Raw genomic sequence first — 24,588 nt, 5'->3', positions numbered from 1 at the left:
ATATGCCTTTTATGTGATAGTGAAGATGAATCCATAGAGCACTTATTTTTCAGGTGTGCTTACTCTACTGAATTATGGTAGACTACTCAAATGGCTCGGGATTCAAAGAGCACCAATGGGAATGGGTCATGAGCTCAACTGGGCAATCAAAATAGCAAAAGGAAAAAATGTAAAAGCTAAAATCTACAAGATGGTGATGACTCAGAGTGTCTATTACTTATGGCAGGAGAGGAACCAAAGATTCTTTCAAGGAAAACACAGAAGCATTGATGTTATGGGCAAGCTAATTGTCCAGGACATTCATTTTAGAGGAAATTGTTATGCCAAGATTGCTGGACATTTGAAATTCTTGAATTTTTACCCCTAGGGATGTTAATGTAAAGTTGTAAATAGGGGGTGGGACGAGAGGGGTTGCTCTGATGGTAAGCAACCTCCACTTCCAACCAAGAGGTTGTGAGTTCGAGTCACCCCAAGAGCAAGGTGGGGAGTTCTTGGAGGGAAGGATGCCGAGTTTCTATTGGAAACAGCCTATCTACCTCATGGTAGGGGTAAGGTCTGCGTGCACACTACCCTCCCCAGACCTCACTAGTGGGATTATATTGGGTTGTTGTTGTTGTTGTTATAAATAGGGGGTGGAAGTTCAGCTTTCTCTTTTTGGGTTTTGTTTTGTTTGTACATTTTTTTCCCTGGTAAATAAAATTCATAATTACAAAAAAAAAAAAAAAAAAAAAAGGTCGAACGAAAATGTAGATGGGAGTAATTTCTCTATCAAAGTAACATGATGTGCTTCTATCAAGTTCCAATATGCATATCACATCTAATTTTCTTTGAGATCTATGTAGTACTCTTCTAACCACTTTTGTATAATAGCCATTTCTTGCTTCCTTTGCATGATCAGCCAGTCAGGGTCATTCTTTGTCTCTGAGCGAAAGTCAACATGGTGTGCACCTAATTAAATAAGAAAAATTAAAACATGCAACTATTAGTAAAATAAATCAATGTCTCTAATCAACTGCAATCATTTTCTGAATGCTTTAATTCAATGAAGATGATGATATATTGAAGCACATGATACCTTTCTGAGTTACGAGTGCCACAATGCTAGCTGATATATTTTTTAACACACTGTCATGACGAAAAGAAAAAAAATCAATTCGAGTAACGGTAAATAGAGTGTATGAGTTCAAAATGAATGTGCTCTTATTATATGTATGCATTTTAATTCTTTTGCTCCATATATGTATACATAACTCGAGCAGAAAGCAAAACTTTAAATCAAACTTAGAAAACTCGTCCTAGGTCTTTGAAGTTATAGTCCACAAAAAAGTATTTTGACCTTTTTTTCAGGTGAAATAAATGAATGAATAGAAAGTACGTAAGGTAACTTGTCTTATTTTCCATGTCACTAATTCAACTTTAATAGACGGTAACATGTAATTATCTTTTTAAAAAAAACTAAAAATATAAAAATTATTTATTTTGTCACATGTATAGAAGTTATATTCTCTTTAACTTACCCTCCTCTGCTCCATGGATCTTGCATTCCGTTAGAGAATATCATGTTACTGCCAAATCTCTTGAGAACTTGCTCAATTCTCTGAAATATAGATATTTTTTTTCTTGTTATTTTCGTGAATAAAAAAAATATGTAAAGAGAATTTTCATTTGTTAACAAATAGAATATAAATTAGAAAACTCACATAGCCACCAAATTCAGTAGTGATCCAATGTGGTCGAGGCTCTACTCCATATTTCTTCTTGCAATCTTCTTTGAATTCCTTGTAACTATAGGAAGACGGAGGAAACATGCTTTCATTTGAACAAGTCATTGGCATAACCATTTCTGTACATGCCTTAACTCAAAAACCATGGGAAAAAAAAACACAAAAATTAGGCATATATTAGACCAAGATTTCAAGAATCATTTAATTTTAATAACATCATAACCAAACTAAGTTTAATATAAGTACGAGAGGCGGATCCAACAATGAGTTTATGGAATTGACCGAACTTAGTATTACGGTACGGAAAAATACGTATAGATAACAACAACATACCAAGTGTAATCCTACCAAGTGGGGTCTGGGAGGGGGTAGGATGTACACAGACATTACCTCTACCTTGGTGAAGGTAGAGAGCCTGCTTCATGTAGACCCCGACTCAAAGAAAAATAAAAAGAGGTAGAAACAACAAGTATTAACAACCGCAAGATAAGGAGATAAGGTGATAGGATAATTAGAGCGAGAGAACTAACATAGTAATAGAAAAATATGCGGATAAAAAGCTACAAAAATACCATACTAAAAAAATACGTACAGACAGAGTTAGATATATTTTTGAAAATCTACATATTTAAATTCAGAATCTGCCACTGATAAGTGCGGATGATAATATAAATGGAATAAAATAAAAGTTAATTATGTAAAGAATTCTAAACCTGCCAGTCCCAACCATGAAGTCCATGAGCATCATTACCACCTTCTAAATTGAAACATTTTTCTGTTTGTGTATAATTGTAATATAAACTTGCAGCAGCAAATGCCCGGCTGATTTTGGAAGCTCCTTTTGGGAATCCATCAATTATCCTGCACATCTTAATTCAGAAAAGAAAAAAAGTTTTATTCACCCAACAATATTAAACAAATTTATACAATAAGATCACTTATAAGGTAATTACAAGTAAATTTCTATGATAAACATTAATTGATGAACTGATAAAAATAATAACTAACCTGCTACAATATGTTAAACTATACTAATTATGTACAAAATATTCACATTGTCATTGCATTGAGTCTTATGTACAAATAGTGTAAAAAATATTTATGCCAATAAGATAACTTATAAGGTACCTACAAGTAACCTTTGTGATAAACATTAATTGGTAAATGGATAGAAATTGTAACTAGCATGTCATATAAGATTAAACTATACCCACTTTTGTAAAAATATTTATTCTGTCAATCAGAGGCGGACCTACGTTGGGGGGGTCACCAGAACCCGCTAGTCTCGACAAAAAAATTGTATATAAACTATATATATATATCTATATATACAGTGAAGACGCCTTAAATATTTTACGCGCACCCCTAAAAACACAAAAACTAGACAGATGCGCTGGTTTGTAGGAGTGCTTAATCCAAGTTCGAATCTAATCTCCTACAACTTATATTTTTTAATTTTATTTTTAAAGTGGTGCCGCCGTAATACTCAAATCCCGGGTCGCATCTGCTGTCAATGTATATCTAAGTCCAACAAAAGCTGATAGAAAAAAAGGAAATGTAATTAAATGAAATGATTTTGAAACCAATTTAGAGCTAATTAAGCAGAATTGTCTACCTCTTTTACTGGATATGCTGGCAATGGCATCATAAAGTTGGCTTCAGTTGGATAATTTACCATTGCTGTGTATACAAAAGCTTCCCATAGCCAATCCCTAGCTGAATAAACTGAATGCAAACCCCTGAAGTTTAATTTAACCATATCAGTTTAATGAGTTTATATAACTTGAACTTGTAATTTGTTACAATCAAAAGTCATTTGTCTCTATTTCTATATTCAAATACTTACTTGCAAGTTCTGAAAAGTGTACTAACTTTAGTCAAGCCTTCTTCATGTTTTGATAAAGCATTCAACTCTGTCCAACTCCCTTTTATCACCTCATAGCAATTCAAGCTTGACTCCTATTTTGTGAGGGAAAAAGAAAGAAAAGTTGTGCACTGTGAATGAAATTTTACCCTATGATATCACTTAAAAAATAATTGACTGTCTATAATAAGTGGGATTCGTACCTTACAAAATAAGGTAAGTTGACTGTTAAATATGTTAAAAACGTTGACAATTAAAAATTTCATATATATTGTCAACAATGAAAAATTTATGATGGGATCAACCTTTTAAGTTCACACTATTAAATTTTGTTGCACTTTTAATAGTAGGGGTCATAATTTAACAATTATTGAAAATTACTACTATCATTTAAGATATATTTATATTCCGTGAGAAAATTCAGTTCAGTTGAACCTCATAAATAATGTTGCATTTGTCTTTTATTGTCAGTATATAAAAGTTAAATCCTATACTAAAAGAAGCATTAGGATGCATGAGTGTCACCATGTAGGATCAAAAGATTTTAAGCTAGTATTTGGACGTAGATTTGGTTGAAACTTGAAAAAAATGAGTTTTCGAAGATGAGATGAAAAATAATTTTTGAAAGTTGAAATTGTACTTGAACATGCATTTTACTTGAAAAGAATTTGCAGTTTTGTCAGTATAAAACTTAAAAAACTACTCTAGAGATGTTTTTGAGATTTGAAGATTCTATTTTCAAAATTTGCTAAAAGATGATTAAAATCTACAGGCAAACCTATTTATAACAACCTCGTTTGTTACTTGAAGTGGATTTTAATATTAACAATGTCCGGTTGGAGTTCCAAGCCTTGGAGTAGCTTCGTTATGTCAATTATGACTTGTGTGCAAATTTTGAGGTCAATCGGACCTGTTTTGATAAGTTTCGGCGTCGTATGTTGAAGCTTGAAGTTCTAAAGTTCATTAAGCTTGAATTGGGGTGCGATTTGTGGTTTTAGCATTGTTTGATGTCATTTGCAGGCTCGGCGATGTTCGTATTGTATTTTGGGATACTATTATACATGGCTTTACTAAATTCAGATATTTTGTATTTATGAGAATTTTATGCCTTTTCACTTTTAGAAACCGCTTTTAAATTGCTTGATTATTCATAATTATGGAATTATCTTGAAACGGATCACGTGTATGTGTATTCGTTTTGTTTGGTGTTCTAAAATCGTATCACGCATGCGTGTACACCATTAATAATACTATATTATTATTAAGATCGTTTCGCCCAAAGTTACGCGAACGCATACCTTGGTATTAATTTTGAAAGTCGTAATTATATCACGCGAACATATACATAATCACAATGATTTGATTAAGAGCATGCCTAAAGTATACTAACGATTTGTTAATTATTTGTCTCTTGCAAATCCGAGATATTTATTTATTTAATTATTTATTTTACTCTTTTCTTTCTCTTTTGCGACGAGTCATGAATTAATTCGCGACTCGCCTCACTCCCTCACACAATTGTTATTTCCACTATTTATTTATTTAATTTAATAGACTTTGGATATATCGCAGCCCGTATCTCTCACACACCATTATTTCAGACCCAATAATAACCCAATTACTTGAAATCCCACGTTTCCCTTCATATCAGATGACCAACATAAACAGACAAACAACTATGTATTCAAGACAATCATGAACTCAAACAATTAACAATAAGAAAGAAAGATGATCACTCCCAACTCTAGTCCTAAAAAGGATAAGCGGTTACTGCAAATATAATCCGGTCTAAGAGTATAGTGAAATGCTGTTATAGAGAACATATATTATAACATAACATAAAAATTGATTCCGAAAAAGCTTGACTTTTATAAAGAAGTGTTGTTATATAGGGATGTTGTTATACAGGGGTATGACTGTATAAACAAACAGATATTTGAAAACAAAATTTTGAAAAAAACTTCCAATTTTTATGGCCAAATGGGAGCTAAAAGAAGGGCTTAATCCATTATAAAAGCTCAATATCACTAACCTTGAAATCTTGGGAAACAGCATCATAAAAGCTTGACCAAGGAGTAATTTTGTCAAACTGCAAGATTGGTGCTGAAGATGCCACTGCACCTATGGCTATATGTGGGTACTTCAGTCTAAACCAAGAAGCCAACACTGGTTGACAAAAGAAAAAGTTAAAAGGGGTAAGGAAAAACAAGTATTTAAGAGTGAAATCAATTTATGAATTATTGGATAATATTACTTGTCAAGAACTAACCTAAATAGTGGTTCACTCAACTGCTTAAATTAAAATAGTTGGTGAATATAGATAATAAATGTATAATTTATGTATAATTAGTGTATAATTTAGATATATCGACTACGAAAAGTAAACAGTAAATTGAACTGGCTATTTGTATAAAGATCCCTACTTAACAAATGCAAAAGTGGAGGAAAAATTATGTTTCTTTGAATAATTGAATGCATCTAATGCTAATACTAAATTCATAAAAAGAAAATTTTCCATGAACATTTAGCAACCTTAGATTGTAATTTTCATTCATTCACATGGATTGGACACTCAATATGTCCACACATGTAATGTCATGTCATTTCCATCTATCATTATGTCAAGGCAAAAAATTAGCTAAAAGTTGAAACCTTTTCACTTAAGTTATTACTTTTCTTTCATCACTTTTTCTTTTCTTTTTTTATTTGTTTGTGTTTTCATAAGAATTGTGAAATTTTGAAAAAAAGTGAAAAAAATTTCAAGTGAAAATGATATTTGAAAAATAACTTTTTGGAGTTTTTTAAATTTTCGAAAAAATTTAAAATAAATTTGCAAGGCCAAACACTGATTTCGAAAAAAGTGAATTATTTTTATGGCCAAACAGTCCCTTACTTACTTCCTCCATAAGAGCCACCAAAAACCACAACTGGTGATGATTCAGAAGAAAGATTCTGCTTCAAACTCCTTATTAGAACAGCATAATCAGCCAATGCTTGCTGTGAATTCAAGTATCCCAAAGTCTTTGGTGACTTGTAAGATTTCTTTCCAAATGGCATTGAATTTCCATAAAACCTATGCTAAATTATTACAATGCAAAAAAAAAACACATTATCAGTTTCATCTCTACTAAAATGATATATGAAAAAAGGGATAAAAATTGGTAAAAAGTAAAATGTACTCTTGTACAATACGAAATATCTTAATTTTACCATCGGCTACATTTTAGGGTCATGTATACTCTTGTCGCTAACAAATAATTGTCTCGTATTTTCCTTTGATACTAATGGAGATCTAGTATGGTTGGAGACAATGGTGGAGCCAATTTATAGGATTTGACACCCCTTCGCGGAAAAAATACACTGTGTAGGTAGGTTAAAAAAAATTATGTATATATACTATGTATTGAGTATTGACTCTCTTTAATTTTCTGATATGTTTACTTTTTATATATTTTAACATCCCTTAATGGAAATTCTGGCTCCGCCGCTGATTGGAGAGCTTTGATAATGGAAGGTAATTTTAAGCCATAGTCAAATGAAATTTGGACCTTTTCTAGAAGTATTTTGATAAAATCAATCTACCAAGTCAATATTGGAGCTCCGTTAAACACAAGGTAAATATGAGTTGATTTACTAACGGCGAGAATATGAATGAACCCCGAATAAAACGAAGTCTAAAATTAAAAAGAAGTAAATTTAAACATTTTTCTCAAAAAACAAATACTTCACATAAGAAAGCATTTCAAGAAAATGTACATACTTCAATGAAGACTAGAAGAGCATGGAACTTAGGAGCAATATCAAGCATAAATCCAGTATTTGCAGCAAACCAATCAATATTTCCTTCATTTCCAGTGTAGACAAATATAGGGCCTCCTTTTTGCCAATATTTGTCATTTATGAGATATTTCTGTTTAAAAACTTTGGAACTCTTTGGTAGAAAAGTGAAATGGTCAAGAATTTGAGGGAAGTAATGGGCTTTAAATGGTATTTTTGACTTGACATGTTGTTTCTTTAATGAAGATTGATAAGTTCCTGGTAGATAAACTGGCTTAATTTCTCCAGCTGCAAAAGAGATAATTAACAGTAAAATCAAGAAAATGAAAGAAAAATAAGAAGAAGAAAAAGCCATGGATATTTTTCTTAGTTGGTAGTACTAGTTTTTGTTTCTTGGCTTGGTTTTTGATGAGGATAATTTGGATAAGTAGGGTCTTTTTCTTGCTAACTTTTATGCTGGCTTTACTGAAAAGTTGTTACATAAAGTTTTTGGTATTTTTGGATTCTGCATATTTATAGATTTTTATATGTACCTAAGACAAGGTTGGCATTAGCTAAACATCTTAGCTGGTGTGAAGGACTCTAGTTTGTCATATATAAAGAAAAGATAAGGGACATATATGGTGGCATGCCACAATTCTTTGCTAATATATTAGGATCATAGCACTTGCTTTGAACAATTTAACATTTCAAATTTGGGAAAATATGTTCAATCCTTTTTAGCAATAGTAAAGTTATCTCCGTATGAATTATAAGTTACAGATTCAAGCCGTAAAAACAGCTACTAATTCTTGCATTAGAATAAAATGACTTTATCATACCCTTAGGGGTACGACCCTTCCCTAAACCCTGCATAAATACGAAATACTTTCTGCACTAGTTATCCTAATTTTTAATGCTCAATCCTTTTGAGGTTAATAGATATAGTAGTTAAGTGATTCTTACCGATTATACTTGAATTATTATGATCCTTCGCCATTCCAAATAGGTCTCTTTTTTGAGTTTTTTTTTTTTTTTTGTGGCACATTCCCTATCCAAAATTTACTGGTCTGGCTAATTTTGGACTTCCGAACTTTACCAAGAAGTTTGTTATTCCTAGGAGTTAAATTCGAGACCCCAAGTAATGGGTTGAAGGATTTCTATCACCCCACCACACCCTTTGTCAATGGGTATGGAAGATTTTGTTTTAGCCGTGTTAAATTTGGGCAAATACAAAACTGGTCGGTAGGACAACATTAATTGTATTCTATATATATATATATCGGCTATTATTTTTAAGAATAACTAAAAATATATATTTGTCGTTAACTTTCTATTGTCTCCATTCAATTTGTGAATATGAATTTATGATAGTTTTAATTAAGGCTTTACTTTCTGTCCCAAAATAGAAATAAATATATAATATTTTGTAATATTATTTTCAAGCAATATTGGCATATTATATATACATATTATCCTCTTGAATTTGGAATTTGTCATCAATAACATTAGTATGTTAATTGGCAGCAGAGATCAAGAAAGGAAATTGACTATTATGAAGAGCATTATGGGTCCTAAGCCTTTTGTATTATTATAATTTGAGTCTTGAATTGATTGAAATGATGAAGATGATCAATTAAAATCAATATTTAAACATTCCATAATTCTACCTATATTCTCCTTGCCTTTTCAGAATCTAATTTACTGTTGGGGTATAAAATAACATAATGACAAGAAAAAGGTAGGGATAATGACATTTAGGAACAAGATAATTCCTTGGTCTTACCACCCATGACACTATTTATCCACATGCAAAATAGGACATTTTATCCACAAATACTATACTTTTATAATGGTTTGTCATGTCTTTTTCTCAAATTTTTGTGATATAATTTACATTATTTTTCAATTAGACTTGTATCAAACAAGTGTTTTACAGTTTACACGCCTAATTTTTATTGATCAATGATCAAGCAAATAGAAAGTTTCTTTGATAGCTCTTTGATTTTTTTAATTAATATTTACGATGAAAATGTGACTCCCAATCGATTAATGTTTAACAAGGGATGCCAAAGAAAGGGAATACATAAATGTCTAATTTAGCTTTATTGCTTCCCATTTTTTGACTTTTAAAATGTAATGTTTAATTAAAGGAGAAAAACTCTTACTTCTGTATTCTTGCTTTTTTCTTGCAACTCATCGATTATCAAAGATATAGTTTAAGAAGTGCCCAACTCTTCTTTTTGGTTTTACTTAGGATATTGAGTATATAATGTGTTAAAGAAATGCATTGGCGGATCTAGAATAAGAAATTTATGGGTTCATACATTGATCCTAAGAACCCGCTACGTAAAATCTAGACCCGCTACTGAAAATATTAAGAAAGAGGTATAAATATGAAAATGTAGAAAAATATATAATGGGGATACATTAAGATTGTTTACAATAGGGGTGTCAATGGATATTTAAAAACCGACTAAACTGGTCGAATTGTACCGTACCGAACCGATTTTTTGATTTTTTTTACTAAAATCGTAGATTATTACATAAATCTACAACTGTATCGATAATCAGGGTAGATATTTTATTTTATGAAAATAAACGAAAAAATTTCGAACCATACCGAATAAATTTATATGTGAAAAATATATTTATATACTACGTTTAAAAATATTAAAGCATTAATTTTTTTCTTGGCCTTTGGATTTATAAAAATGAATACAAGCCAACAAGTAATTAAAAACAAAGTCCTAATTCCCAAACCTATTATGCTACTCCTACCGAAACTAAATTATTTCCGGCATATTCACTAGCAAGACATAGTATTCTAGCAGTTATGAGTAACAAACTACAATGTATTGAATATGTTTCCTTTCGTATGATTTAGATTTATCTTTTTGAATATTTAAATTTCTATAGACTTTATTCTTGAGTCTTAACTTGGTTAATATCTTTCTACTCGTGTGATTTATCTTTTCTTTATCTTTTGCTTAGTTTCTTTTACATTGTTGTAGAGTAGTTGATGGATCTATACTCTTACCATCTTTCATGTTTTCTTAATTCATCACCATTTAAACATTAAAACTGTCTGGATAATTTTGCTAAGTCTTATAAAAGTATGTATGTTATTGCATTCTACTTTTACTAGTGACTTTTATATGCAATGTGATACCGAACATTTATAGAATATAATTAATATAGTAATTAAAAGCTTGGGGTCTAAAAATTAGATTAAAAAGGATTGAAAACTCGTGCTCACATAAAATTGAGCTGGTATATTTTCAAGATCTAAATTGAAAACTACCATTTCAATTTTTACCCTTCCCAATCTTGAATTAAACCTCAAACTTAAGGGTTGTTTGGTACATGGGATAAGGATAATAATCCCATGGTAGAATTTGTGATATTTATCCCATTTTAGTTATAAGTAGGGGTATCAATGGATATTTAAAAATAAAGTAAACCGACCGAACCGTACCAGATCGAACCGATTTTTAGGTTTCTTTTAATAAAATCGTAGTTTTTTTTATATAAATATATAACCGTACCATGTTATGAAAATAAACCGAAAAATACCGAACCGTACCGAATAAATTTATATGTGGAAAATATATTTATATATCAAGTTTAAAAATAGGAAAGTGTTAAATTTTTCCTTTGGCCTTTGGAATTATGAAAACGGTTACAAGCCAACAAGTAATTAAACTCAAAATTCTAATTCCCAAACCTATTATGCTACTCCTACCGAAACTAAATTATTTTCAGCATATTCACTAGCAAGACACAAAGTGTAACGACCCGACTTGTCGTTTTAAGAATTAACGTCTCGTTCAGTGACTTAAGGTCTCGAGCAGCTTCGCAATATGTATTATGACCCGCGGGTATGGTCGAGTTTGATTTTCGGAAGAACAATTCTTATTTAGAAACTTAAATGGAAAGAATTGACCAAAGAATTGACTTTTGAGCAAACGATCCTGTAATAGAATTTCGACGATAGCAATAGCTTCATATGATGATTTTGGACTTAGGCATATGTTTGGATTTGGATTTGGAAGTCGGTAGGACAATTCGACACATTTTGGCGAAAGTTGGAAAATAGAAGATTTTTAAAAAGTGCGACCGAAGGCTTAAATTTTGATAACGAGGTCGGATTTCGATTCCGAAATTTTGAATAGCTCTATTACGTCATTTATGACTTGTGTGCAAAATTTGAAGTCATTCTGGATTGATTTAATACGTTTCGGCGCAAAATATAGAAGTTGGAAGATTTAAAAACTCATAATTCGATTCGATGCACGATACGTAATTTCGGCGTTGTTTGACATGGTTTGAAGCCTCGACTAAGTTCGTATTGTATTTTGGGACATGTTGGCATATTTGATTAAAGTCCTGAGGGCCTCGGGTGAATTTCGGAAGGCAAGCTGCTGGAAATTCTGCTATTTCTGGGCAGCATCTGTTAGAATCGCACCTGTGGAATTTGGGCGCAGGTGAGACCTCGCAGAAGCGAGGATTTCGTCGTAGAAGTGAGTTGGGAAGAACTGGAGGAAGGTCGCGGATGCGGACAACCTTCCGCACCTGCGCAATCGCAGGTGCGATGTTTTCTATGCAGAAGCGACGAGGCAGCGCAGAAGCTGAAATGTTGCGCACCCGCGATCATCGCAGAAACTAAAATTGCTCCGCATGTGCGAGCTTTGTGGCTGGGCAGTGATCTTCACAGAAGCGGGCATTCGCTCGCAAAAGCGAACACGCAGGTGCGACAAATTTGTCCGCTGAAGCGAAACTGGGCAGAAACATTTAAGGATCAAAAATGGTCATTTTGCCATTTCGTTTTGGAATTTTTGGAGCTCAGATTCGGGTGATTCTGGAGGGATTTTTCACAAGCTTGGTTGGGATAAGTGTTTTATATCCTAAAGTGATTATATTTCATAAATCTATGGTTATATTCATCGTTTGATTCGTATTTAAATGGAAGAAATCAAGATTTTTGCAAAATCTTCCAAAAACAAAAATTTAAGATTTGGAGGTCGAGTTATTATCAGAATTTGATAAAATTGGTATGGTTGAACTCATATCAGAATGGGTGTTCGGATTTCATAAAAATTATATCGGGTTCCGAGAGGCGGGCCCCGCATTGACTTTTGTTGACTTTTTGGAATAAAATTTTAAGTCGACGTACTATTATCCGAAATTATTTTCGATAAATTTTAATGAAGTTGTACAATTAATTTGGATAGATTTGAGCTGTCCGGAGGTCTATTCAAGCAAGAAGGCGATTTTGGAAAATCGGCATAACTTCAAAAAGGTAAGAATCTTACCTAACATTAAGTAGGGGAATTACCCCTTATGCATCGAGTCTTATGTGCCAATTGTGAAATGTGAAAAGCCGTGTACGCGAGGTGATGAGTACGTACTCGGGCTTATATGTGAAAATTTATTGAGTTAAAGTCTTGGGTATATTGTGTAGTAAATTGGATAATTGTTGGCATTTATTTGATCATCTATTTGCCATGCTTCAATTCGCATTTATTGAATTTGTTTTTATATGATGATTTGATGTGAATGTTACCTGTATATTTATGTGAATTCTGTGAGTTTGATGGTTTGATATTTCTTGGAATTTAATTTCATTATGGATTTTTCCTCTGCAAATAATTAATTAAATGAGCTTAAGAAGAGGTATTTATATAATTATCAAAATTTGGATTAATGAAGGTGTTGCCCTATGATGATTATTTTCTATCTCTGTTGATTGTTTTTTGAGATTTTATATACATTGTATGGAGTTTTGGACTATTTGTTGTGAAATCAATTGATTTTGTTATATCTTTGGAATTGGTTGTGGCCATTGGGCAAATTGTGATATGAATTGATTTTGTTACGTTATCGTGATAATATTCCATGTAAATTATTGTGTTAATTGAGTTATTATTTTGTGGATATAAGGGTGGCATTTCACTGTTGACATTATGCGGGTTTAAGGGTGGCATTTCACTGTTGTTATATGTGTTGGGATTTTGTCTGGGCGGAATGATAAGGGAGGCTATTAAATGGAGCGATAAGGGAGGCTATTATAGGAGCGATAAGGGTGGCTATAGGAGCGATAAGGGTGGCTATTGATATTGTCAGGTCAGAGGATAAGTGAGGCTATTATAGGAGTGATAATGGTGGTTATAGGAGAGATAATGGTGGCTATTATCATGGATGATATGTGATAATGTGAGGTTATTGCGTTGGTAATTTTCATGTGATGTTGTGATTTTTTCATGTGTTCATTTTTATACCTTGTGCAATTTGTCTTGTTGTTGGTAAATTGATAATAGTCTGATCTATGTTGAAATTGGGAGCCTGTGGTTATTGCCAGGCGGATTATGAAATGAAATGTGGGCACGAGGTGTCGCTAGTAAATAATGATGATATTGGCACGTGAACTGTCCGTGCAGTTGTGATATGAAATGTGGGCACGAGGTGTCGTGAGTAAATAATGATGATATTGGCACGTGAATTGTCCGTACAGTTGTGATATGAAATGTGGGCACGAGGTGTCGTCACTAAATAATGATGATATTGGCACGTGAATTGTCCGTGCATTTGTGATATGAAATGTGGGCACGAGGTGCCGTGATTAAATGATAATGATATTTGGCACATGAGTTGTCCGTGCGGTTATGATAGAGAAATTGGCACGAGGTGCCGTGGAATATGAAATTAGGCGGAGACCCGTACTTTATGATTTTTGAAATGAGGTGTCACAGGGTGACTTTTATTCGAAAGATATTTATTTGAAGGAATTATATTAGAAATAGATTTATTTGAAAGAAATTTATTCGAAAGATATATATATTTGAATGGATTTTATTTGAAAGATGTTTATTTAAGGAATTATATTTGAAAAAAAGATTTAGCTGAAAGAATTATATTTGAAAGGTATTTATTTGAAGGGAGTATATTCGAGATATATTTATTGAAAGGTATTATATCCTGAAGAGTATTATTTGAGAAGCATATAGGCGAAAGATTTATATTTGAATGACTTGATTTAATTGGGTGTACTTGTAATTATTATTTGTTGAGCAATATTAATGGTGTTCTTGTTGCCCTGCTGTGCATATCACTAGTTGATTTGTGTTAACCTTATTGTTATTTGTTTCCTATTATTTTGTATACTATATTGCACAGGTTATTAGACTAGTGAGTGTCTTGACTGTACCTTGTCTCTACTCCACTGAAGTTAGTCTTGATACTTATTGGGTACCGACTGTGGTGTACTCATACTACACTTCTGCATATTTTTGTGCAAAGCCAGGTATTAAAGCTATCGGACTCGGACAGAGTTAAAGTTGGATCGCAAGGATTCGAGGTAGAGCTGTTTGGTCGTCGCAGTTCCTTAGAATCTTTCCATTTTATTGTACTGTTAATTATTATTCAAACAATATTGAGTATTCGATCCTTGAGATCATTTCATGTATTCAGTTAGAGCTCGTGACTCAGTATTACAAGTCTTGAGAGGTTGTTTGTAACTATTTCATTGTTAGTTTCTATTTTTAAAAAAATGGCTTGAATTGTGATTGTAATCGGCTTACCTAGTCTTAGAGACTAAGTGTCATCACGATACCTGTGGTGGGATTTTGGGTCGTGACACAAAGTATTCTAGCGATTATGAGTAGAAAACTACAACGTATTGAATATGTTTCCTCACGTATGATTTAGATTTATCTTTTTGAATATTTAATCTTCTATAGACTTTATTCTTGAGTTACGACTTGGTTAATATCTTTCTACTCGTGTGATTTATATTTTATTTGTCTTTGCTTAGTTTTCTTTATGCTGCTGTAGAATACTTAATAGATCTAGACTATGGCCATCATTCATATTTTCTTAATTCATCACTGTTTAAACAGTAAAAATATCTAGACAGTTTTGATAAGTCCTGTAAAACTATGTACGCTATTGTATTCTACTTCTACTAGTGACTTTTATATGATATTTTAAAAAATACCGATAATTAATCAAACCGTACCGATACCAAAGAGAAACCGCATGATTGGGACGGTTTCGAAAAAGTCTAACTTTGGTTATACATAATAGAATAACCGAAAAATTTGTATGGTACAAATTTTATAAAATAACCGGCCGAACTGAACCATTGACACCCCTAGTTATAAGTATTAATTATGGGATTAGTTATTCGATACAGAAGGTGGAATAGTTAATCATATGGGATGTCCCATCATTGTACCAAACTACCCATTATAGTATGGAATAATCAAGTAAACCCATAGCATTTTTGAACCCAAGTTCGTCCATGTTCTTTATAAGATGTCAGCCCATTATTAAATTTTTAATTAATAATATTTACCATGTGATAGCTTATTTATAGTGAACTCATCAATGTCAATATAAATTATGTGTGTGAAAAAGTTTGTATATTTATAAGAATTAAATTTGTTTGCATACTCTATATGACTTAAAACAAAAAAATGTAAGGTCAAGGGATTTGTTTTTACACAAATAGCCGGCCATATTCACTGTCTACTTTTTCTAACCGGTATACATAGATTATATATTAATTATATATAAGTATACATAGATTATACGTGAATTATACATCTGTCGATTATTTTTAGTTTAAAAGATGAGGTTGACGACTATTTGGGTTAAATCTTCCATTATTGATAGGTTAAGGGTTGAAATGTGGGGGAAGTGCACAATTAGCCACTAATTAGAGATATTTTTATTCTTTAGCCACTGTTTAAAATGTATTTACTTTTTAGCCAGTGCTTAATAACTTTTTATCCACCCGGACGAAAAATACCCATGTGCTAGCATGGGTGTTGTGTAAATATTAAGGACATGATATCCTTAACTTCATGAATGTTGTGTAAATATTAAGGACAAAGTGTCTTGTATTTGCACGTTCCGTTGTTAAATTTTAGAACAACATGTCCTTAACTTCATATGTGCAATGTAAATGTTAAGGACATGACGTCCTTAACTTCATGTGTGCAATGTAAATGTTAAGGGCATAATGTCCTTAACTTGTATTTGCACCTTCTGTTGTTAAACTTTAGGACCTCATGTCCTTAACTTCATATGTGCAGTGTAAATGTTAAGGACATGGTGTCCTTAACTTCATGTGTGCAGTGTAAATGTTAAGGACATAGTGTCCTTAACTTTATGAGTGTTGTGTAATAATAAGGACATTGTGTCATTAACTTCATGAATGTTATGTAAATATTAAGGACAAAATGTCTTGTATTTGCACCTTCCGTTGTTAAACTTTAGGACATCATGTCCTTAACTTCATATGTGCAGTGTAAATGTTAAGGACATGACGTCCTTAACTTCATGTGTGCTGTATAAATATTAAGGACACCATGTCCTTAATATTTATACAGCACTCATGAAGAAAGGGTAAAAACATATTTTCGTATTAATTTTAATAGATTAGTGACTATTTTTGCTCAACATTAAAAATATTGGATAAAAACTAAATATCATGTTAAAAAGTGGCTATCCCACGACATTTCTACTTGAAATGTTGATAGTAGCATGTTGCTTAATTTTGGAGTCGAGAGATTAGGAGGGGAACTGGCAAGCCCAAGCCTGCTAAGAAGGGCTAGGAAGGTGGAGATCGGGATTTGCATAGATGGCCTTTTTTGAGATCACTATTTAAATTTTGTCTCTATTAGCACAATTGGTTAAAATTTGTCTTACAAAAAAGAAATAATATTCTAATTAGTTTTAGTAGGTGTTTGAACATGATTTGGTTGATTTTTTTTAAAAAAAAATTGGAACCAAGATAACTATCCTTCCTTTGTGAAACACAACTATAAGATAAAAATATCAAACTTTAACCCTCAATAAGCTCAAATCAAAGAGATGTTATTTTCTAAATACAAACCACATTAATGGCTTATTTCATAAAGTTTTAGTCCAAATGAACAAGGTGTCCTAAATTAATTTTAAGGTGGAGGTGATAAGATAAGGCACTCTCAATTCGGTTTTCATTCCATTGTATGAGTTAATGTCCAAAGTTTATCTTAATGTTCTCTACCGATGTGTGAATTAGAGGTGTCAGTTTGTATTTGTTGGTGTTGTTAAATTTGAAGTACCTGTCCTACTATTAGTAGAATTGCAGTAGATGTGTATAAAATTTATATATATTTTTTTGTATATAACACACACACATATATACAAAATATATATTTTCAGCTATTATTTTGAGAGCAGCTATACAGTATCATTTTTTCAAAAATATGTGAATTTACTAGAGATCATAAATTTGAGCCTTTGAGTATGAATTCGCCTTAGATAGAAAGTGCTCTTAACAGTCAAGTTGAGTATGAAATCATCTTTGATTAGAAGTGTTTTAACATCTAAAATGATGGAACTTTCCGGAGTAAATTTAAATCTATCTATACTATATTAAAAGCACGAACTCATTAGCGAAATATTGTTCGCATTCTTTACCCTTTATGTCACGACCCCATTTCTTCTACAAGTTGTGATGGCGCTCAACGTTACCCCTAGGCACGCCAACAGTGAACTAACTCTATGATCCTTTCTTTTAGAGATTTGAAATAGTTGATTTTTAGTTCGTGCATAAATAGCAAGTAAGAATTTAATAAAAATGAGAGATCAAAATTTTGAAAAGCAAGTGAGATACATAAAATAACCCAAAAATATCAAATGTGTACTAGCATAAATCTCCAAGATCTGGTCTCACAAGTGTATGAGCTACTAGTACAATATACAAAAGAGTACTACATTACTGTCTAAAATGAAATAAACATAAAATACAACAAAAGAAAGACTTCGGCTGCTGCAGAACGGGCTCGGAAGGCAGCTCACCCCTAGGTCTCGTAGTAATTAAGAATGCGCGTCGAACTAATATCCAGATACACCTGCCTCAGATCCTGCACGATTAGTACAGAAGTGTAGCGTGAGTACATAACAACATGTACCCAATAAGTATCCAGTCTAACCTCGAAGAAGTAGTGACGAGGGGTCGACTCCGACACCTACTATGCGCTAATAATAAAATAATAGAATTATAACTAAGCATGGACTATATAAACACAACTGAAAATGCACTAACAAGAATAAATGGACAATCTTTCACTCATGGAAAGTCCCAATTAATTTCCATCATTTAACAAATTAATCTCTCGAGCCAATGAAATAATATCAATTATAGTTAGGCTTCAAGAATTATTACGCACGAATTATGCCAAGGTCGTACGACCCGATCCAACATACAAATATATATAAACGGTGCACTGCCGAGGGTCGAACGACACAAACCATAGATGCATCTTTTCTATTACCGAGGTGTTCAACCCGCTCCACAATAAGAGAAAATACATTATAAATAATCGATTTAAAGATTATTAAGAGGCTAATATTCAAAGGAACACCTATTCTCATTAACGGTGAAGTAACCCGTACAAAACTCAAGTAAATGAAATTCGACCTTTTACAATTCTTTTATCAAGTTACGATATGATTTAAGCATTTATATTAACAAGTAGGGTATAAATATCGCAAGTATCATATGATATGGCTCCTAAACTACCCGGACATAAGCATAATTAGTAACTACGTACGAACTCTCGTCACCTCGTGCGTACGTATCCCCCACAAATAGAAGCACATATTAAATCAATTCACATATGAGGTTAATTTCCTCTTAAAAGGTTAGAAAAGAGACTAATCTCTCCTCAAAGCTTACTTTTCGGTCCAAAATTATGCTTACACCCTCAATTCGGTGCCCAACGACTCAAAACTAGTCAAGTGCTATATAAAATAGTCAATACATGTTCAAAAGTTCATATCCTAATTATTAAAGTGATTTTCCAACCCTAATTGAAGAGTTCCTAAAATTTACCCACGGTTCCAAATGTCCGGATTCCGAAAATTTTTGAAGAAAGTTGTTACCCATAACCTCATGAACTCAAATATATAATTTTTACTAAATTTCATAACCATTTTCATAGTTAAATCTCATTTTTACCAAAACCCTAGGGTTTTCATCTAAACCAATGATTTCACAAATTTTGCATGTTTAATCTACCCATAATCTATGTATTTAACTCACATTGTGTAGAAATTACTTACCTCAAAGTGTTAGGTGAAATCCCCTCTCTAAGAGCTCCAAGAATCGCTCAAGCAATGAAATAAATGAACTCAAAATGCCTAAGTCCCGCATTAAATTGGGGTTCTGCCTTCTGCGATTTTTGCATATGCGGAGGTTTGGCCGCTTCCGCGGCTCCGCATCTGCGGATAGGACCTCGAAAATGCGGTCTTCTCCTCAATTTCCCCCCTCGCTTCTGCGACCAGCGGCTCGCTTCTGCGAGACCGCTCCTGTGGCATGTGCGTCACACCTACGACCTTAGTCCGCTTCTGCCATGGCCTCCTTCGCACCTGCGTCTCCGCAGGTGCGGTACCTCGCCTGCTTCTGCAGTTACTGGGAAGCCCTCATTGGGATGCTTCTGCGGTCAAGGGCTCTCTGCGAGCTCGCACCTGCGGCTGGCCAAGCGCAGGTGTGATTACACCAGAAGCTGGAAGTTCAACTGCTACTCCAAGTCCAAACTTGATCCGAGCTTTGTCCGATTAACACTCGGGGCCCCAGGGGACCCGCCCGGACATGCCAACAAGTTTGAAATCATAAAACGGACTCGCTCGCACCCTCAGAACGCATAGAACATCAACAAAACTAAGAATCACACCTCCAAACCAAATTGAATAAACTAAGAACTTTAAGTTATTCAAACTCACTTCCAATGCGCCGAAACATACTTAAACTACTCGGAATGACGCCAAACTTTGCGTGCAAGTCATAAGCGACATTATGGAACTATTTTCAGTTTCAAAATTCCGATTGGATCTTGATAACACCAAAACCTAATCCAAACCAAATTTAAAGAACTTTGAAACCTTCAAGGAGCCAACTTTCACTATTAGGCGTCGAAATGCTCCCGGGTCGTCCAAAACCCGATCCGAACATACGACCAAGTATGAAATCATCAAATGAACCTATTGGAACTGTCAAATACAAATTTTGGGTTTTTATTTTTTTACTCAAAACGTTGACCGAAGTCGAACTTAGTTTTTTTGGCCAACCTTAAGGAATCAAGTGTTCCTATTTCAACCCGAAACCTTCCAAATCCCGAACTAACCATCCCCGCAAGTCATAAAGCAGTAAAAGAATATATGGGGAGTCTTATTTAGGGGAACGAAGTTCTAAAAAGTAAAACGACCAGTCGGGTCATTACATTCTCCACCTCTTAAACAAATGTTAGCCTCGAATGGGTCTATAATCATACCCGGAGTGCTGAATAAGTGTGGATATTTGCTCTGCATGTCCTACTCAGACTCCCAAGTCGCCTCCTCGACTGGTTGGCCGCTCTATTGAACCTTTACTGCAGAAATCCTCTTGGACCTCAACTGGCAAACCTGCCTATCAACAATGACAACTAGCTCCTCCTCATAACCTAGGCGCTCATCTAACTGAATCGTGCTGAAGTCTAACACATATGACCTATCGTCATGATACCTCCGGAACATAGACACGTGGAAAATCGGATGAACTCCCGATAGACTGGGAGGCAAAGCAAGCTCATAAGCAACCTCCCTAACTCATCTCAACACCTCAAATGGGCCTATAAACCTTGGGCTCAATTTGCCCTTCTTCCCGAACCCCCTGGTTCCCATTCATCAGTGAGACTTTTAAGAGAACCTTCTCGCCCACCATAAATGATAAATCATGCGCCTTCTGATCCGCATAACTCTTATGTCTGGACTGTGCTGTGCGAAGTCGCTCCTGAATCAACTTTACCTTTTCCAAGGCATCCTTCACCAAATCAGTACCGTATAAGTTAGCCTCGTCGGGCTCAATCCATCCGACGGGAGAACGACATCGCTAGTCATATAAAGCCTCAAATGGAGCCATCTCAATACTGGACTGATAACAGTTGTTATAAGCAAACTCGGCCAAAGGCAAGAATCGGTCCCACTGCCCTCCAAAGTCAATCACACATTCTCTGAGCATATCCTCCAAGAGTATGAGCATGTCCTCCAAGATCTGAAATGTCCGCTCCAACTGCCCGTCGGCCTGTGGATGAAATATTGTGCTGAGGTCTATTCGGGTCCCCAACTCACTCTGTACTGCCCTCTAGAAATGCGAAGTAAACTGAAGGCCTCTATCTGATATGATGGAAACATGCACACAATGCAACTGAACTATCTCCTGAATGTAAATCTGGGCCAATCTCTCTGAAGTATACGTGGTCACCACCGGAATGAAGTGTGATGACTTGGTCAACTGGTCGACAATGACCCAAACTGCATCAAACTTCTGCAAGGTCCGCAGTAACCCAACTATGAAGTCCATAGTAATGCGCTCACATTTTCACTCAGGTATAGTCATCTGTTGGAGTAGGCCACCTGACCTCTGATACTCATACTTAACCTGCTGGCAATTTAGACACCTCACAACATACTCGACTATGTCCTTCTTCATATGTCGCCACCAAAAATGTTGCCTCAGGTCACGATAAATCTTCGTAGCACCTGGATGAATAGAATATCGAGAACTGTGTGCCTCTTCTAGAATCCTCTCTCTCAAGCCATCGACATTAGGAACACATAGGCGACCCTGGAGTCGCAGAACACCATCCTTGCCATTAGTAACCTCCTTGGCACTACCCTGTAGTACCGTATCCCTGAGAACCAACAAATGCAAATCATCAAACTGTCGAGCCTTGATCTACTCCAATGGTGAAGATTTGGCAATGACGCATGCCAGAACTCGGATGGGCTCTGAAATATCCAACCTCATAAGTCTGTTAGCCAAGGGCTGTATGTCCAAAGCTAATGGCATCTCCTCTGCTGAAATAAATGCCAAGCTACCCATACTCCCCGTCTTTTTGCTCAAGGCATCCGCAACTACATTCGCCTTGCCCAGATGATAAAGAATGGTAATATCACAGTCCTTTAGTAACTCAAGCCACCTGCACTTCCTCAAATTGAGATCGCTTTGCTTGAACAAATGCTGCAAGCTGCGATGATCGGTGTAAACCTCACAGGACACCCCATAAAGATAATGCCTCCAGATCTTAAGAGCATGGACAATCGCGAGCAACTCCAAAATCATGTACAGGGTAATTCGTCTCATGGGGGCTTCAGCTGACGTGAAGCATATGCAATAACTCACCCCTCCTGCATCAACACACAACCCAAACCAATGCGTGAAGCGTCGCAACACACATTATATATCCTTGAACCGGAAGGCAACACAAAAAGCAGTGCGGTAGTCAAAGTTGTCTTGAGCTTCTGGAAGCTCGCCTCATAATCATCGGACCAACGGAACAGAGCACCCTTCTGGGTCAATCTTGTTAAAGGTACTGTAATAGATGAGAAACCCTCCACAAGCCGGCGATAATAACCTGATAACCCCAAGAGACTCCTGATCTCAGTCGCCGTAGTGGGACGAGACTAACTCTGAACTGCCTCAATCTTCTTGGGATCCACCTTAATACCCTCGCCTGATACAACATGCCCCAAGAATGCTACAGAATCTAGCCAAAACTCACACTTGGAGAACTTAGCATATAACTTCTGTTCCCGCAAAGTATGAAGCACCACTCTCAATTGTTGCTCGTGCTCCTCCATGCCACATGAGTAGTTCAAGATGTCATCAATGAAGACAATGACAAACGAATCAATATACGACTTGAACACCCTGTTCATCAAGTCTATAAACGTCGTTGGGGCATTAGTCAGGACGAAGGGCATCACTAGAAACTTATAATAGCCATATCTAGTCTGGACAACAGTCTTCGGAACATCCGAATCCCGAATCTTCAACTGATGGTACCCTGATCATAAGTAGATCTTAGAGAACACCCTGGCACACCGCAACTGGTCAAACAAATCATCAGTATGCGACAACGGGTACTTGTTCTTAATGGTAACTTTGTTCAACTGACGGTAATCAATGCACATCCGCATAGTCCCATCTTTCTTCTTCACAAATAACACGGGTGCACCCCAAGGTGATACACTCGGCCTGACGAACTCCTTTGCTAGCAACTTCTCAAGTTGTTCCTTCGACTCCTTCAACTCTTTCGGAGCCATAAAATACGGTGGGATAAATATAGGTTGGGTACCTGGAGCCAAATCAATACAGAAATCGATATCACGATCTGATGGCATGCCTGGAAGATCAGAAGGAAACATATCGTAGAACTCTCGGACTACGGGTAGTGAATCAATCGTCGGAGTCTCTGCGGTAGTATCCCAAACATAAGCTAGATAAGCCAAATAACCCTTCTCGATCATGTGTCGAGCCTTCATAAAAGAGATTATCTAACTAGGTGTGCTGACAAACGAATCCTTCCACTCCAATATGGGCAACTCTGGCATCACCGAGGTAACGATTTTGGCATGACAATCAATGATGTCGTGATATGGAGATAACCAGTCCATGCCCAAGATACCCTCAAAGTCGGTCATATCAAGAAGCAGAAGATTCACTATAGTCTCAAAACCACGGAATGTAACAATGCAGGACCGATAGACCCGATCCACAACAACAGAACCGCCCACCAGACTGGACACACAGACATGAGGACCCAAGGATTCGAGAGGAACATCCAGGAAGTGAGCAAACAGAGATGAGATATATGAATAGGTAGACCCTGGATCAAATAATACAAAAACATCCCTACCGCAGACAGAAATAATACTTGAGATCACGACATCTGATGCCATTGCATCTGGTCTGGCCGGGAAAGCATAGAATCTAGCTAGAACACCACCTGCCTGGCCTCCACCTCTAGGACGACCCCTACCCACCTGCCCTCCGCCTCTGGGCGGCCGGACGGATGATATGGCCACTGGTGCTATAATCATAGGCTGAGAACTATGTTGCACCGCCTTACCCCGAAGCTTGGGGCAGAACCTCCGCACGTGGCTGAAATCCCCGCTCGAAATAACCTCTCGGTACAAAGGGTTGATGATCTGAAGTCTGACCTTGATGGCCTAAATACCCACTGGAGGAACCCTGAATAGCTGGTGGGCGGTAGGAACTCTCTGGCATGACACTGAAATAAGGTCGAATTGGAGCACTTCGAGGCGGTGGCGGTACTGGACACGTGGGCCTGCTAGGCGTTCCTCATGAACTGACCTCTGCCCCCAGCCAGGGGCACCTCTAAACTCTCTAGAGTAACAGAACCACTTGTC

At 35.4% G+C, this 24,588-nt stretch overlaps 1 protein-coding gene across 2 annotated transcripts; it reads right to left on the bottom strand.

The window, feature by feature from the left end:
• Positions 1-727: 727 nt before the first annotated feature.
• On the bottom strand, positions 728-7,860 carry LOC104110112 (uncharacterized). 2 transcript variants are annotated; one of them, XM_009619539.4, is made up of 10 exons: positions 7,349-7,858; positions 6,486-6,666; positions 5,621-5,754; positions 3,571-3,683; positions 3,340-3,463; positions 2,438-2,593; positions 1,701-1,853; positions 1,518-1,597; positions 1,076-1,125; positions 728-948 (listed from the first exon to the last, which is right to left on the bottom strand). In XM_009619539.4, the coding sequence occupies exons 1-10, from the start codon at positions 7,718-7,720 to the stop codon at positions 818-820; spliced, it is 1,494 nt and encodes a 497-aa protein (XP_009617834.1). In that variant the 5' UTR covers positions 7,721-7,858; the 3' UTR covers positions 728-817. The 2 variants fall into 2 exon arrangements, with proteins under 2 accessions (XP_009617834.1, XP_070044427.1); XM_070188326.1 differs by lacking the exon at positions 2,438-2,593 and having other exon boundaries at positions 7,349-7,860.
• Between the last annotated feature and the right edge of the window lie 16,728 nt (positions 7,861-24,588).

This window comes from Nicotiana tomentosiformis, chromosome 11 (assembly GCF_000390325.3).
Source record: "Nicotiana tomentosiformis chromosome 11, ASM39032v3, whole genome shotgun sequence".
In the NCBI taxonomy this organism is placed as follows: domain Eukaryota; kingdom Viridiplantae; phylum Streptophyta; class Magnoliopsida; order Solanales; family Solanaceae; genus Nicotiana; species Nicotiana tomentosiformis.
Note: the sequence above shows the minus strand (reverse complement) of the source record. Positions and strands in the feature narration are given on the sequence as shown.

Bases quoted from the DNA above. Each gene is read 5' to 3' on its own strand.
- LOC104110112 (XM_009619539.4), bottom strand. From the start codon at position 7,720: ATGGCTTTTTCTTCTTCTTATTTTTCTTTCATTTTCTTGATTTTACTG. The intron at 2,594-3,339 runs GTAGACAATTCT...TTCTGAATTAAG, and splicing joins CAGCATATCCAGTAAAAGAG to ATGTGCAGGATAATTGATGG. The intron at 1,126-1,517 runs GTAAGTTAAAGA...TCGTCATGACAG, and splicing joins GATCCATGGAGCAGAGGAGG to TGTGTTAAAAAATATATCAG.